Source organism: Empidonax traillii, unplaced genomic scaffold, assembly GCF_003031625.1.
Source record: "Empidonax traillii isolate 1590-97213 ecotype Southwest subspecies unplaced genomic scaffold, ASM303162v1 scaffold244:size1524873, whole genome shotgun sequence".
NCBI lineage: Eukaryota > Metazoa > Chordata > Aves > Passeriformes > Tyrannidae > Empidonax > Empidonax traillii.
In genome coordinates, this window is record NW_020955437.1 from 480202 (window position 1) to 496251 (window position 16050).

The 16050-nt window shown below is 48.4% G+C and overlaps 1 protein-coding gene across 1 annotated transcript; it reads right to left on the reverse strand.

The window, feature by feature from the left end:
• Positions 1-8826: 8826 nt before the first annotated feature.
• ING1 (inhibitor of growth family member 1) lies at positions 8827-15739 on the reverse strand. The gene is made up of 3 exons (XM_027888689.1): positions 15374-15739; positions 14475-15179; positions 8827-10447 (listed from the first exon to the last, which is right to left on the reverse strand). The coding sequence occupies exons 2-3, from the start codon at positions 14614-14616 to the stop codon at positions 9744-9746; spliced, it is 846 nt and encodes a 281-aa protein (XP_027744490.1). The 5' UTR covers positions 14617-15179; positions 15374-15739; the 3' UTR covers positions 8827-9743.
• Between the last annotated feature and the right edge of the window lie 311 nt (positions 15740-16050).

Consider the following 16050-nt stretch of genomic DNA (forward strand, 5'->3'; position numbering starts at 1 on the left):
CCTTATCACTAAAACCCTTTTTTTCCCCCTAGTCTGATTTATTTTGAAAAAAAAAAAATTGAACTAGCAAATTGTATTGTATGATGAGGGAGTTCAGGATGTAAAGCACTAAGGGGACAACAGCCATTTAAATTGCAGTAATTCTTCCACAAGGTGAGAGCATAAAGGTGACTCTGTCTGTCTTATCTAAGTTTTATAGCATTCACTTAATGTACTCAAGTTTATTTTAAGGTTTTTTTGAGGTTTTTTTTTTTTTGTTTGCCTTTTTTTTGTCTTTTGGGGGTTTTGTTTGATTGGTTTTATAATACCGAGCTATGAGTCCAGGATATGTTAACCTTTAGGGCCTTACTTGACTTGTCAGCAAGCCAAATACAAGAGACAACTCCATTTTCTTTGCATCAGGATCCTTTCCCCAAAGCAAGAAGCATAAGCAGAAGTTCAGACCCAGTTCAGCCAGTGTCTGTGTGGACAACTGATGTACCACCAGCATGAACTCACCCACTGCCTATATCTTTTGCAGATCCCATGGAGCCTCTTCTAGCCCTCAGTCTCAGCTGACAGCCATAGAGGAAGGCTGACTTATTAAGATAAGCTATTAAAAATAAAAACAACAACTTAAAGCAGCTCAAAAATTAACATTAGTGTCACTATGCATAGGACTACATTTGATAAGTAACCAGAAGAATTGTCTTTAAACTTTTTTTGACGGGGACAGACTCAGTGCACAGGCACACGGTGCTTACAGCACAGTCACACATAAACTCAAATTACTGTACTGCAAGGAATTCTGCCCTTTCCAACACATTTTTTTTCTCCCTACTTCACTAGTTTCCTAAAATTTAGATAGAGGTTAGATTTGCACCCCGACAACTGAACGGAATTTTGACCTCTACAGTGTGTCCATCCACCAAAACAGGATTAATTTCACACTCTTTGTTACTGCAGCATCTGTAGTAGTCATCTAGATACACAATATGGAAGGTCTTTAAAAATGGTTAGCTGAACTACTAAGGTACTGGAGAGGATAGCAAAGAAACCAGTCCCTCTCAAGAATGTGTGGTGGGTTGACTCTGGCTGGATGCCAAGTACCTACCAAGCCACTCTATCAACCCCCTACTCAGTTGGACAGGGGAGAGAAAAAAAAAGATGGAAAACGACTCATAGGTTAGGATAAGGCAGTTTACTAAAGCAAAATGAAAGTTTGTGTGTGCACAAGCAAAAGAAATAAACACCAAAGGTTCTATTCTCTACTTCCCATCAGCAAGTGATGTCCAGCCACTTCCCGGGAAGCAGGGTTTCAGGATGGGTAGTGGTTGTTCCAGAAGGCAAACGTTGTAAATAACAATTGCCCCCACTTCCTCCACCTTCTCTTGTCTTTTATATCCGAGCAGATGTCATATGGTATGGAATATCCCTTTGGTCAGTTTGGGTCAGCTGTCCTAGTTGTGTCCCCTCCCAAGACCTTGCACGCCCCCATCTTGCTGTTGGTGGGCAGAACATTGGAGAGACAGTGCTGATGCTGTGCCAGCACTGCTCAGCAGTGGCCAAAACACTGGTGTGTTATCAGCTCCCTTCTAGCTAACAATGCAATGGAGAAAATTAACTCCATCTCAGCTAGACCAAATACAATCTCCACAGGTTATTCCATACCATTTATGTCATACTCAGAACCCACAAAATTTAATCTTCTAACTATTCCACTGTATTTACTTCTCATTATTGAAATCCCTTCTTACCAATCCTTACACATTTAACTACATCCTTAAACCATCTTTATACCCAGCATACAAATTGATACATTTTAATTAACTATTATCCCCAGTCCTTTCATAGATAGATATTATTTTCCCATTCCATGGGCTTCCTCCTTCTGTAGAGAAACAGGTGATGATTTGGACTCCATCCCATCAAGACTGGTGCTCAGGGCAGGAGAAGCAGCACACCTGATCGTCGGGCACCAACAGTGGCTCAGCCTGGGCTGACATCGCGCTCGCCTTGCTCCTTGCAAAATTCACTCTTCATCAGTTCATGTCCTTCCTGCTACTTCCTGCAACATACAACTTACACCACAGATTATTTTCCCCCCAAGGTTAAAGCTCCTTGAGGCACACACCAGGTCTCCCCATTCTTCTGCATTACCCACCAGGTATTCCCAGGCCCTTGAGAAAAGACAATCCCACGGATGGGTTTGCCTTTTCCCATGTGAGGAGAAATCCACACCAACTTCCCCACGTGTAATAAGGGGACCTTGTCTCCTCCCACAGTATGCAGGGATTTTGTTTGGGCAGGACTAGGGCAGTTAGCAGATCCTCTGGTGTTAACCAACCAAATGGTTTCTGTTAAATTTGTATCCCAATGCTTCCAGGACCCATTGCCTAATGCTCTTAACATATTACTCAGCAGCCCGTTATACCCTCTCAGTCTTTCCAGAGGCCTCCAATACAGACAATTTTTGGCATCCCCTTGTCGCTCCAGAGATCAAAATGGGTTTTGTGTCCCTGTACCCCGATGGCATCAGCATACACTTTGCACCAATATCTACCAAAGCCTTATATATTTCTGCGGGTCTGATGTGCCAGGCCATAAAGTCCAATATACCCAGTCATCCCTTTCCTCCTCCTGGCTGAAGGCAGGGACCCTCTATTCCTGCTCCTGGTCAGAGTATTCGCTGTCTGACCCTTGCAGTGCCAGACCAGGAGTTCCCCCACCAGGATCAAGAGAGGTAATTTCTGTTCTTCTATATCTGGGAGATCGCTGATTGCCTTTGTGTGTCTACAGAAACTACGCTGACCGCCTTCTTGGGCGGTCCCTTCTCAACAGCGCTCTTCTCTTTCAGTTCGCGTACACGGGCTTCCAGCTTAAAGGTGGGCTCACCATCCCACTTCCTCATATCTTCCCCCTGGTCACACAGAAAGAACCAGAGTGCACCACGTGTCATCTGTCTAGGATTCTCTTTCCCTCTGATCAGGGAAGAAGAAGACTGGTTTCTTGGGCTTCCCTTGACAGCTGAGGTGCTGGTCTGTAGGGATGAGGAGGTACAGAGGGTTTCTTCTAAGTTTTTGAGCCAGAGACATGCTCTCTCTACAGTTGGTGTATCCATTTCTGGGTAATATATTGCTGCCAAGCTGTTAGAATAAGAAGCAGGGGCACTTTGAATCACCTTTCTCCACATTGCCATTGTGCAGGGGACATCCTCTGGATCTTTAGAGACATTCTCATTTTTCAAGTTACTGTAGATGACTTCCACAACTGCTAATTCTCTCAGGTACTGGATACCTTCATCTGCAGTGGTCCACTTTCCTGGGGAGCTGACAAGATCTTCCTTAAATGGATATCTTGCCCTCACACTTGAGAGGAGCCGTCTCCAGAGACTGTGAATTGCTGCCTCTTTTCCAATTCCTCTTTCAATTCCCTGATCTCTAGCGAGGGATCCTAGCTGCTGGGCTTCTTTACCTTCCAGTAGCTGACTGTCAGCCCCGTAATCCCAGCATCGAAGCAGCCAGGCAGAAATCCGCTCACCTGGCTGGCGACTGTAATCTTCCCACAAGTCTCGAAGTTCTGATGAGGTCAGGGACCGGTTGGCTTCCGTTTCCTGTTTGAATTCTCTCACTCCTTTCTCCGATTTATTTGTTGAAGGACTGGCTTCTTGATCAGACCCGTCCTTTCCTGTTGATTCTTCTTTCTCGTCTTCTTCTTCCTCTCCTTTTTCTTCTTGTTCTTTTTCTGCTTCTTCTTCCTCCCTTTCTAATTGACAATATGGACCTGTAGTTCTCCTTGTCCCCCTTTTCTTTTCCACTGCAGGGACAGTTACAGTAGTTGTGGTTTGAGTCCCTATCTCAACCATGGTGTCCTCAAATGCAGTCTGTGTCCCTGCCTCCAATACAGTCCTCTGAGAGTACTGAACTGCAGCTCGATAGGCACAGGCCAGGCCCCAGCATAAGGCAAAAAGCTGCCGGTTTTCATTGGGTTGAGCAAGGCACCCTTCTATCAGGTGATGTGCCAGTTTGCCAGGGTTGAATACCTGTTCAGGTGTAAAGTCCCAGGCTATGGGAGGTGATAACCGCCCTAGGAACCTGCCCAAATCCTTCCACACCCCCTGCCACCCAGGCACTGGCCTCTTCAGGGTACATTTCAACATCACCTCATTCAAAATTTGTTTTCTCTTATACCAGGATGACACCAGATTCCACAAACCCCATAATACGCTTGCAGTACCAATTAGTATTAAACAGATCATGTAAGGATGGACAAGGACTGCGGGAGCCTGCATAATAAGAGTATCCACATCAGTTCTGGGTAGGGAGAGGGAGATGTATTCCCTCATTGTCTCCACAAGATAGGTCCCCCAGCACAGCAAGGCCATCAATGCCAGGGAAAAGCACAGAGCCATTGTTTGTATTAACATGTTCCCAAACTCAGCAAAATAAAGCGATAAGCAGTGCAGCTGACAAACTCTGTGCCCTGCACAGGAGCTTGCTGCTCAATGACTACTATTACTATAGCATGCAATACAGATATATAATGCCGTTGTCTCACCCCACATTAGGCACCAAGAAGGATTGTGGTGGGTGGACCCTGGCTGGATGCCAAGTGCCCACCAAGCCACTCTATCACCCCCCCTTCTCAGCTGGACAAGGGAAAGAAAAAAAAGGTGGGAAGCAACTTGTTGGTTGAGATAAGGCAGTTTAGCAAAGCAAAAGTGAAAGGCTGTGCTTGCACAGCAAAGAGAAGAACACCAAAGATTTTATTCTCTACTTCCCATCAGCAAGTGACGTCCGGACACTTCCTGGGACAGGGCTTCAGCACGGGTAGCGTTTGCTCTGGAAGGCAAGTGCTGTAAAAAATGAATGTCCCCTCCTTCCTCCTCTTTTTCTTATCTTTTATATCCGAGCAGACGTCACATGCTATGGAATATCCCTTTGGTCAGTTTGGGTCAGCTGTCCTAGTTGTGTCCCCTCCCAAGATCTTGCACGCCCCCAGCCTGCTGATGGGGGGCAGAACATTGGAGAGATAGTGTTGATGCTGTGCCAGCACCGCTCAGCAGTAGCCAAAACACTGGTGTGTTATCAGCTCCCTTCTAGCTAACAATGCAAAGCACTGCACTGTGAGGGCTGAACTCCATCTCAAGCCAGATCCAATAGGGGATGTTAAGCCACGATGTTTACTTACACTTCTCAAGTAAGACCTGGAAACTTAAATGATGGTACCTGTTTTTAAAAGTTTGGTATCAACCACCTTCCTTCTTCTTCCACCCTTGGCAAAGATGTTTATAAAATGAACTGAAGGATTAGTTCAGCCTGGAAATCAGGCTCTACATAGTGACAACAAGAAGCCTGCAACTGAGGAACATCACCAGCCCCCCACACTAACACTGCCCCAGCCACTAACACACCTCTCCTGCTGTGAGATGGGACAGGGATACCTCAGCTTCTTTTGACTACCAACAACAAATACTTACTTGGAAAAGTAATACTGGAAATGTAATCCTAAACTCAGGAGAAAACCTTAATACCGTTCACAAGCATTTCCTATACATACTGCATTTGCTCCAGTGCTCTTCCCTTTCTGCATCACTCCTCCTGCTTGTTACATTTGGGACTTCAGTAACACCTGGAAAGGCGGGAAACTGCACAGAGCATTATTAGTTTGATCATTTTTTGACATTACACTACTTTTGATACTCACATTACTTTTGACATTTAGAAATTATTAGCCATTTGGAACTGTTCCTGCAAAAGGGTGTTTTGGGTTTTTTTTTATGTGCACAGAGCAAACAGGCCATGAGAATAATAAATCTAACTAAAGCAACAGAATGCACTCTAAAGATTTTCAAACTTCTTTTGAAGTATTTCTATTACAGAAAATTTTTTATTATATTCTGTGAATATATACTTTTCTCTCTTTCTTTCATTGTTATTACAATTTAAAAGATTAACTAAAAATACCCTACCAAAAAAATGAAACCAGTGGAGCAGTCCAATTCAATTGTATTTATTCTGCACGCTCCAAGAAATTAGGACACAGTTTATCAGCAACTGTGCATAATTAGTAAGAAACCTATTTAAACCTAATGATACGCATGGCCAGGGTTGCTGCTGCTCAATGGAGACAGTAGTTCTGCTTAATTGGGATGCTTTCAGATGGTATAATTGTTGAAACTGATGCTCTGCTCTGCTGGTTCAGGCTTCTGGTAGGTCTCTCTCTCGCCATCCTGCTGGGAACGTTTTGCAATTGGAGCTCCATGGCACCCAGAGGGCTCCCTTGCTGATGTCTTTTACCTCCCACCTTGCACTGCCAGCTGCCCCCCTGCAGAACAAACCTGCTGCTGAGTACTCAGGGGTGAGATCTGCTGTCAACTCCCTTGATCTGAGTGTTGAAATGGCACCTTCCAGGAGCTGGAAGGACTTTCAGCTCAGGGGTTCAGCAACACAACACGGACGTGCCTGCGACACCTACCACACAGAGCAGTAGTGATTACAGCTGCCCGAATGACTTCATTGAGAAGTGTAAGAAGTTTGCAATTCCTGCTCCTGTGACTTCCTCCTCAGCAAACACTCAATGACTTTTACACATTGCATTAATGCTACCACACCTGATTGCCACTTACTGACCTGTGGGAAATGGGTCAGGAGCCTTAGCTCAGCTCTTAGAAGAGCCTCCCTCTCACTCAAGCCTTTTGTTAGCAGCCTCAGTGGGAAAGGGTCACCAAGAGAGTAAAATGTTTTCTCAAACATGCAGATGATCTCTCCAAATCACAGCACCATCACTCCGCTGGGCAATATAAGGAAGCTTGCAAAGTAGCTGATCTGTCACGCAGAAATAATGAAAATTGGCCCCAAGGACAGCAGTTTCTTGTGGTGGTTAAATTCACGGCGAATAACTAGTAAAGGAGGATCTGTCAAGACATTTTTGTAAAGGCAGCATTTCAGACATGATACCAAAGCCAGGACAAAGTTTGCACAGTCCACAGCATTTGGCAGTGTGTCAGTAGAACATGAGATGGCTCCACTTCCACCAACAAAGAGTTTAGTGCTACAGCAGAGTCCTCCCATCCAACTAAAGTCAGTAATCGTGCCCATCGACTGAAACCAGACCTGTCAAATGGTTCCATGCCAGTCCAGTCAGCCCTCAGGATTGAGGAGCAGAACAGCGTTGCAGGCTGTAACAGGGTGAGTTGTGAAGGTAACACAAGACTGGGAAAAAAGGTGGAAAGGGATATAACTCCAAGCTGCTTTGCAGGCCAGCTGCTGTCTTCAGCAAAAGGCTGAGACATGGGAGACCACAACCAGCTTTCAGTAGCTGGAAAAATATTCATTTAGGGGTAGTATAAATATGGATCTACTGATCCATCTTCAGCAGAACTTTCTTACCGTCCTCCTTTGCACCTCTGTTGCTTCCTTCTGGGTTTTCACACTCAAAACGCCCTGAAGGACCAATGCAGATATTTTGTGAAAAAGGCTTGGTTCAAAACCTTGTCCACACTAGTTCCTACACAAGCTTGCACTGGGCTTTCACTAGTACAGTCCTGCTGATCAGTATCGATGTTCTCCGTGTAGGCTGGTGGGAGGACGACAGAACAGCTGCAGCAGAAAAGACCAGAAACATTGGCATCAGTCACAACAGCAAGGGGAGGGAGGGAGGAGCAGGAAAAATCAGTGTGTGGGGCTTTTCCAGAAGAGGGAAATAAGAGGGGTAAGAGAGTAGAAAAATTACATGCCAACCCTGAACCACCTCAGGAGCAGGGGACTGTGGAGCAGTCGCCCTGAGCACAGACAGCTCAGTGTAATAACACAGTCTGTAGTGACTGGAAACATGAATGCAGATGCTCAGGCGCTTAGTGCACCTATTTAGAAGGAAAACAGGATTTCTACTTGTCACTGTGAGCATGTCTGTCTGGCAGGGAACTATCCATACAAGGTGATGCAGTACATTTTGGGGCTTTTCAGTGCATCATTAGAAAACACTGAGCACCTCCAGCTGTCTTGTTTTCAACTGGATCCAAAACCCTACTTCCAACAGAAAGATCTGGTGGAATGCATTGGGGGGAAAAGAGGACTCATTTCAGGGTTTCACTGTTCAAATAACAACACAATTATAGACAGAAGGCTGTGTTCCAAAAAAGCCCCAACCCAAGCCTCCTATGTTCTTACACAAGACTTTTGTCTGACCCATCGGATTTCACAGCCTCCACTTCCATGGCCTTCCTACTGCTGGTCTCATTCCCTTCTCACCTGGGGTGAAGGCCTGCAAGCAGACAAGGAGATGAAATCTGCTCAGCCAGAATGTCGAGCCCTCCAAGCCACAGAGATGAAGGAAAAGGCCTGGCCAAGCTTCACTATCCATCTAAGTGGCAGAGGACCTGGATACCTGGCATTGCACCTTGGTCATAGCAAGTATGTTTTTGTATGAGGTGACCATGAAGAATAAAAATGCCCGGCCTGGAACGGCTGCAACAAAACTTTGAAAATGCTGAAATGCAAAAGATCCTTCAGCTGATAACAAAAATGGAGTAATTTATATCCATAGTGAAAAAGCATAAAAACAACTGAACAAGACCAGCTCCATACTACTGATTTTCAGAAAAATGTCTGGATCTGGGAGTGACTGCAAGCACAAAATGAGAAGATTTGGATGGAAAGTTGAATGCTATTTTGGCTCTCCAACAACCTTGCTCTGTGAAGATTCATTATCAGAACTGTAATTTGGTTACCACTACAACAGTTTCAGGCTTTCCAGCAGCAGCCTGCTGGAGCTGCTAAGGCTAAAGACGATTATTTTTTTAAGCTATATGAATGATCATTAAACATGATTGCTAAAGAAGCAAACTGTCAAAGTAGTTTCATTTATTTCTTAATATCACATCTGTACAATTTTCATACATACAGCAGGAAATGCACATTGGTTACACAATGGCATTTGGCTGCATTTCCAAATATAATACAGTAAGTGCAACTCCACTTAAAATGTACATTTATACAACTTAAACAAATTAAGGATTGCTACACCACTATCTGTGACAGTATAAAGCTTCATTTATGTTATGTCTCATTACTAAACCACTTCCTGGTTAAATATAAAACATATTCAATCATTTTAAAATGGCCTTTGTGGTACCTGGCCAGCATATAAAATATTTGTTGTGTAAAATTTAACCATTAACTTTTTGTTTTAAAAAATAATCCCCTAAGCCTATTTAAACATTGCTATTGAACTGTTATACTGACACTTTGTAGCAGGAACCAAATTTTACCCTCCTTTTGTTTGCTCTTGCACTGCTTATCACCAAAAGAAGTAACATTTGTAATGTACTGTAGTTTTATTCAGATACAACCAGGTGGTTAAACTATTTAACAATTTTGCTCAAAAGGTAAATAACATTTTTTTATTAAAGAAAACAAAATTACATATCAGAGATATTTGTCATCAAAATTTTAATGGGCAGAGTGCTACAAGCACTGAAAAAAAAAGAAATACAGAAAAATTATTAATTTAGCTTTTAAGAAACACCCAAATATTCTTATAACTTTACTTTTGGAATACATTGGTCCACAGACCACATTCTTGTTACAGCTTACCAAATGAAAAACAAAATTGCTTATTGCCGTCCCTGTAACAGGAATGCTTTAGTTTTAAACCTCCTTTAAAAATATACATTTGACAATCCTTTCACCTCAACAAAGGTGACACTGACAATAAATACACTGGTTTGGTGGTTTTTTTCTTCACTATGAAAAGTCTACAAACTACCTATTGTATGCCCTTTCTTTTTTAGACTTCTCCAATGCCTTGTCCATAGTTTTCTCATTTTCTCCTCTACATTTGGGGCAGTACCATTTGCCCTTTGGTTTATGATTGAGTCCCACGCACGAAAAGTGAAACCACTCAATGGGGCACTCATCATTATCGCATCCTATCATTTCTCCATAGGAGACTTGGTTGCACAAGCAGTATGTTGGCTCGTTAGGGTCAATAGGAAGGTCAGGGGGAGAAGCTTCCCGCTCTGCTTTAGCCTTGGATCGTTTCTTCTTCTTGGACGTTTTCGCTTTCTTCTCCTTTGGTGTTCCTGAGGTGATGTCATCATGGTCGTGATTGTTTGAGGCATTTTCTCGATTCTCATTATTCCTTTGCCTCCTCGATCTCTTGTTGTTGGGCTTCTCTGCCTGCGCGATTGTCTCATTCTTTGACTTATCTTGGCTGGCCTTCCCGCTGTTTCCCGTGGTGTCATTAGTCTCTTGACAAGTCTCAAACAGTTCCACGTGGCTGTCCACTTGCCTCGTTCTGTTCTCAACAAGCTCCACCATCTGACTGACGATTTGGATCTTCTCGTCCCCCAGTTCCTGACTCCGAATCAAGGCTCTCTGTATGCAGTGCAACATTCTTCTCTTCTGCACAGCATCTGTCTCTCGTTTAAATTTTTCATAGTAGTCGTCCAGGTCCTTCAGAATCTCTGAAAAGAAGAAATAAAAGCTATAAATATTTTTGACAGGGAGAATAGCTAACAGAACCTTCCCATAGTTTTCCTTCCATACAGCAACACCTTTTTGTAAAGTGCAAAGCTGATCAAAGACAGATTCCCCAAAGCTGATACATGACAAGTGGCTCATGACTCCAGTGGATTACTTTTGTTCTAGCTGGTCCCACAGGAATAGAATGCAAATGCTGATTTAGCAAAAAAAAAAAGGAGTATTTTTATATGTTGCTAATTCTTCCCCTTAAAATTTTCAGTAATTATAAAGAACTAACTAAACAAATACACATACCATTGAGAGTTCCAAAACTGATTGCAAAATTAGAGAGGAAATCACTGGATATTTTCTGTATAACATTAACATTTTTAGTGAATGACAGAGTGGGAGAAAGAGAGTGGGAGAGAAAGAAAGCACAGATCAGTGGAGAAGCCAGATTCTGGGTTACTTGACAGCTGATGCAGAAGCACCGAATACATGGTCCGGACCCTAAGCTATGGCAAGTTTGATCCAATACCGATGAGCTACTTCTGCTGAAAATGTGAGGCCATGTAAATCCGTGGATATGATTACAATATCCAAGATGTTTAGATTATTTCCTCCCTACACCTTCTGTAACATACATGTCGCTTATTTTTTAAAACACAGGAATATTACCTTCATTAAATATTTACTGCAGTGAAGGAGATAAAAAAGCTAGGAGATAACAGTAAAGATGATAGGCAACAACAGAAGCAGTTAGAGCCTTTAATTTAAAATGCTGGCACTGAAAATAGGTTAGATTTTGAATTGCGCCTCAAGGATTGTTCCAACAGTCTGTAAAAAACAACAATTCACAAAAAGTGTTTAAAGTTTCAAGAATGGTTCAGGAAATCTATTTTTAAGCAGATGTTTTTGAATTTTGTTATGATACTCAAATCAACGAAAGCAGATAGGACACTCAGCATTTCCATATTAAGTCCTCAAAAACATGCAGAATGTTTTTCCTGCATCTCGTTCCTTCTCTGAATTTTCCCTTCCTCACAGGTCAGAACATTCTGCCTCAGAGAAGCAAACTATACCGAGATATAAAATTTGACCTTAATTCATCTAACAGAAACCAGAATTTCTCATACACGCAAATAGCATTATCAAAACTTTTTAAAACTTTTAATTTATTTATTTTTAATAGGAGAACGTGGCACATACCCAACTAACAGTTACCCTGTGATTTAGGTTTTGCCTTGCCTGGGCAGAGTTTTTGAACACATGTGATCCTAATTTCCAGTGAAGACATGGAAATATTATACAAGCTTTACTTTGGACTTTAGAGCTGCAGCCCGTGCTTCACACATTGTTCAAGAACGACCTGTCAGCTGATACTGCAATATAGCCCATCTGACCAAATCGGTATTTTGATACCTTATTAACCATCTCAAGCATTTGTTTTTTCTCCCTTTAACTAAAAAACTAACAAACAAACAAACAAAACCCAAACCAAAACAACATCAAAAGCCTACCAAAAAAAAAAAAAAAAGGAAAGTCAAACCCAAGATGCCACTGAAACAGTGGCTGAATATAGCAGATTGAGCATTCAGGAAGACTGAAAAAGCAGAGTTAGTTTTTTTCAGTGGCTATATTGCACAAGTTTAATGCTTGAAGCTCTGGCACTCGACTGGTGCCATCAGCTTAACCCATCTGATTTTGGTAGGCGGGCATCTTCTACGGAGAACAGTCTCTCTCGATAGCGCAACGTAATTTATGCCTGGAGTTGGGCATTAGGAAAACTTCCCCTCTAGTGCCGCACAGACACCACAGCATCGCTCCCTCTCCTGGCGCAGCGCTGCCCTGCAGGAGCGGCGGCGGGATGCGGCGATCCGGGATCCGGCGATCCGGGATCCCGCGGGGCGGCCGCGGCACGGACATGTTCGGTGTGGAGACGGGGTGAACGGGGCCAAAGGATGCTCAGAATGCGAGCTCGAGCAGTGCGGCACTGAAAGTCACATCTGCGCAGCGCGGGGGGCTCACGGCAGGCTGAGCTCACGGCAATCCCAGGGAACCGCGTTCCCGTGCGCTGCGGTAGCAGCGGGAGCAGAACGCCGCGTTCTGTGCGATCTGCGAACGCACTCCCCCGGCACCATAAACACCATTACAACGGGGGGAGGGACGGGGGGGAACAGCTGCTAGAGCTTTATTTCCAGCGCAGCCTCCCGGGGGCCGAGACACCGCGGGACGACGGCGGGCGGGACACAGGTGACGGTCCGGCCCCCGCCCGCCCCTCTGCGGGGCCGCCCCGGAGGTGACGGAGCCGCCATTGTTCTCCGGCAGGAAACCGGCGGCGGTCCCGCGGCCGCGGCGGAACCGGGGGGGCCTGAGGGAGGGCGGAGTGGCCCCGCCCCCTTCGCCGCGCGCCCCCGCCCGGAACCCAAAGGAACCAACGGGAGCAACAACAATGACTGACAGGGACACGCGGCCAATCGCGGCGAGCGGAGGGCGCTCGCGCCCGCCCCTCCCTCCCCCGGCCATTGAGGAGCTAGGGGAGGCGCGAGGAGCAGACTCCCCCACCCCCCTGCCGGGGACACGTCAGTCACGGCCCGAGCGGCTGCGGCTGCCCCGCCCCCCGCGGCGGCCCCGGCCAATCAGAGCGCGCGAGCCGGGGCCGGCCGAGATATTCAAATCAACCCCACCGAAAAGTTGCCTCTCGCGACGTCACGAGCGGGCGGGACGTGCGGCGGGGCGGGGCGACCCCTGAGCCAATGGGTGGGGGAATACGGCGCGCGGCCGGTCCGCGGGGAGGGCCCCGCCCTATCAGCGCCGCCGGGGGGCGGGACGAAACGCGATATGCTAACGAGCGGCGTCTATAAAAAGCGCAAGGCGGCCCCTTCCCTAGCACAGCGCGGAGGTGCCCGCTGGACGTGGCGGCTGGGGATATAATGCCCGCCCTGCCCTTTCTTATCCTCTCCTCCCCTCCCGCCCGGCCAGCCCCCCGTAGGCTCCCGAGGAAGTTTCCCTCGGACCCTTCCGCCAAGAGCTGCCGGGCTCCCCTGGCGGGCTGCCAGAGGAGCTGCTGGGGGACCGGCAGGCAGGGCTCGCTGCCCACCGCCCCTAAGGCCACATGCATGGGGGCGCGGGGAGGGAAAAGGGGTTCCCCCGCCCGGTACCCCGGCTGTCAGCGCTGCCAGCGGCACCGAATAAAGCCCCCGCTCCCCTCCCCCCTTCCCGAGTGGACGCCAGCGAGCAAGTGACAAAGCTGCCCCGAGTCCCGCAGACCGGCCTCCCCTTCCTTTCCTCCGCCCGTGGGGACGGGGACGGCGTGCCCCGAGCACGAGCAGGGGAGGGGGCGCTTCAGCCGAGCCGTAAACGCGACCGTAAACCCCCACACTCACACCGCACACGCCGGTCCTGCCCCCCGGAGCGGGGCTGTTTCACCGGGTGAAACGAAACCCACCGAGGAGGGAGCGAAGAAAGCACACCCTGCCCCCCACTCTCGCCTAACCCTCCTCTCCTCTTCTCCCTCCCTCCTTCCCTCCCTCCCTCACTAGCTGCCTCTCTCCCCTACTACAGCCATAATGAATACTGTACATTCCTAAATGTTGTGCTGTAATCTCTCCCTCTCTGTCCACCCAGCACTTTCTTCCGTACCCCGAAATCCTTGCACCTCAGCCCCATGGCCAAGGACAGCCCCCCTTTGTGCACTGCACACCCCACTTCCCTGCCCCCGCCTTCTTGGCCAGCAATTTACACAGAAAAGCAGAGTCCTTGCTTAATAAGAGAAGCCGGAGACCTTTTGTTCCGCCCCATGACAAGAGCTAACGCTGCAGATCAGCCCCTCTCTCTCCTCGGATCTTTCCTCCCGGCTTTCTCCCTCCTTTCACCCCCCAAAAATAAAACTACCATCCCTGTGGGGTGCAGAGGGGCAAAAGGAGCCGAAGCTCAGCTCTGAAGAAAAGAAAGGCAAAGACACCCTCCCCCCCCCGAGCCCCATACCACACACACGGACACATACACACACATATAGAAAGCACTTACCTTGATATTTGGCGTCAATTTCCCTCATCAAGGAGACATTTCTCTGCAGATCGAAGGGCATAGACTCGATGGAGTCCAGATAATCCTCCACATAGTTCACTAGGTGAAGCTGGTCTCCGTTTGCAGGACTCAACATTTTCATCCGGCAAAGAAAAAAAAATCCTTCCCCACACCTCTCTCTGTGTGAGAGCAAGTGCTGCTCCCTTCAAAGACGGTAACCCCGATGAAGGGCTCACTCCCTGCCCACCTCTCTCGGTAGCTCCCCCCAAAAAAACCGAGGGAAGCTACATCTGACTCCTCTTCTGTGAAACAGAGGGGGAGAGAGACACACACACACCCTCCGCTAGTCCCCTACAGCCAGCAGCAGCTGATTGAATGGCTGTCGTTGTGGGTAATTCACGAAGGAGGTGGTAGGAACAATCAGAGGGATTTGTGTGTGTGTGTGTGTGTGTGTGTGTGGAGAGGGGAGGGGGGGGAGGAGGAGGAGGAGAAAGGAGGGGGGCTTAAACCAGCTCCTCCGAAACAATCTGGAAACAAAATGTGCTCTGCAAAGTGTCTGTCAGAGGCAGCGGCAGCCCCTCTGCCTGCGCCAGCGTCGCTCTGCTCCGCTTCTCCTCCGCTCCCCCCTTCCCCGCTCTTTCCTCACCGCCGCCGCCGCCGCTCCCCGCCGATATCAACGCAGCCTCCTCGCTCCCATACGCCGCGCTAGATCCAACGTGGAAAACCCAAATACCAGTTTCAAACACTTGGGAAACATTCGGCCCCGCCAGGCAGGGCGCATGCGCTGCCCTCCCAGCGCTGTGTACACACACTCACACACACACACTCACCGCACACACCCGCTCCCTTCCCCCGCCCGGAACCTCCGCATATCCATCGGCCCGCCTCCCCTTACTCACGTTTGGGGAGGGAGGGAGGGAAGGCGGCGGGGATGCGGTCCGAGCCAGGGGGCGGGCGGCTCAGGGCCGGCGTGGGCGTGGGGAGGAGGAAGCCCCGGGGAAGGCGGAGGCTCCGGTGAAGTTGTGTGGAGGCTGCGAGGAGAGCGGCCCGCGGGGAGGCTGGGGCGGGTAGCGGGGGCAGGTGGATGCTTTTGCGGTAGGGCACCGGGACTTTGGAGGAGTCTCTCCTGCCTTCTGCCAGCTCGCCCCAGGAAGGAGCGGCTCCAAGGGCTTTCCTAGGAGAGAGGGACACTGAGACCGGTGCGACGCCCCCCCGCGCTGCGGGTAGGGCTGTGCCCGGCGCGGCGCCGGACGCGGAGGGGGACGGGGAGCGCTCCCTCCCCGCTCAGCGGGCACCCGCAGCCATCACCCTGACAGCCGCCACAGCCAATCGCCGCGCCTTTCGGGTCCCGCCCCGCGGCCCCCTCGGCCAATGGCGGGCGGGCGGGCGGGCGCGCGCAGCTGTGACCGCGCTGCCCGGGATACCGCGGCCGCGGCCGAGGGGGCGGTGACGCCCGCAGGGGTAGGCGGGGCTGCGCGCGCGCACTGCCGCGGCGGCGGGGAGAAAATGGAGCCGTGAGGGACACGGCGGGACTACATTTCCCAGCGGCCCCCGGGCGGCCGCGCGGGAGGCCCGG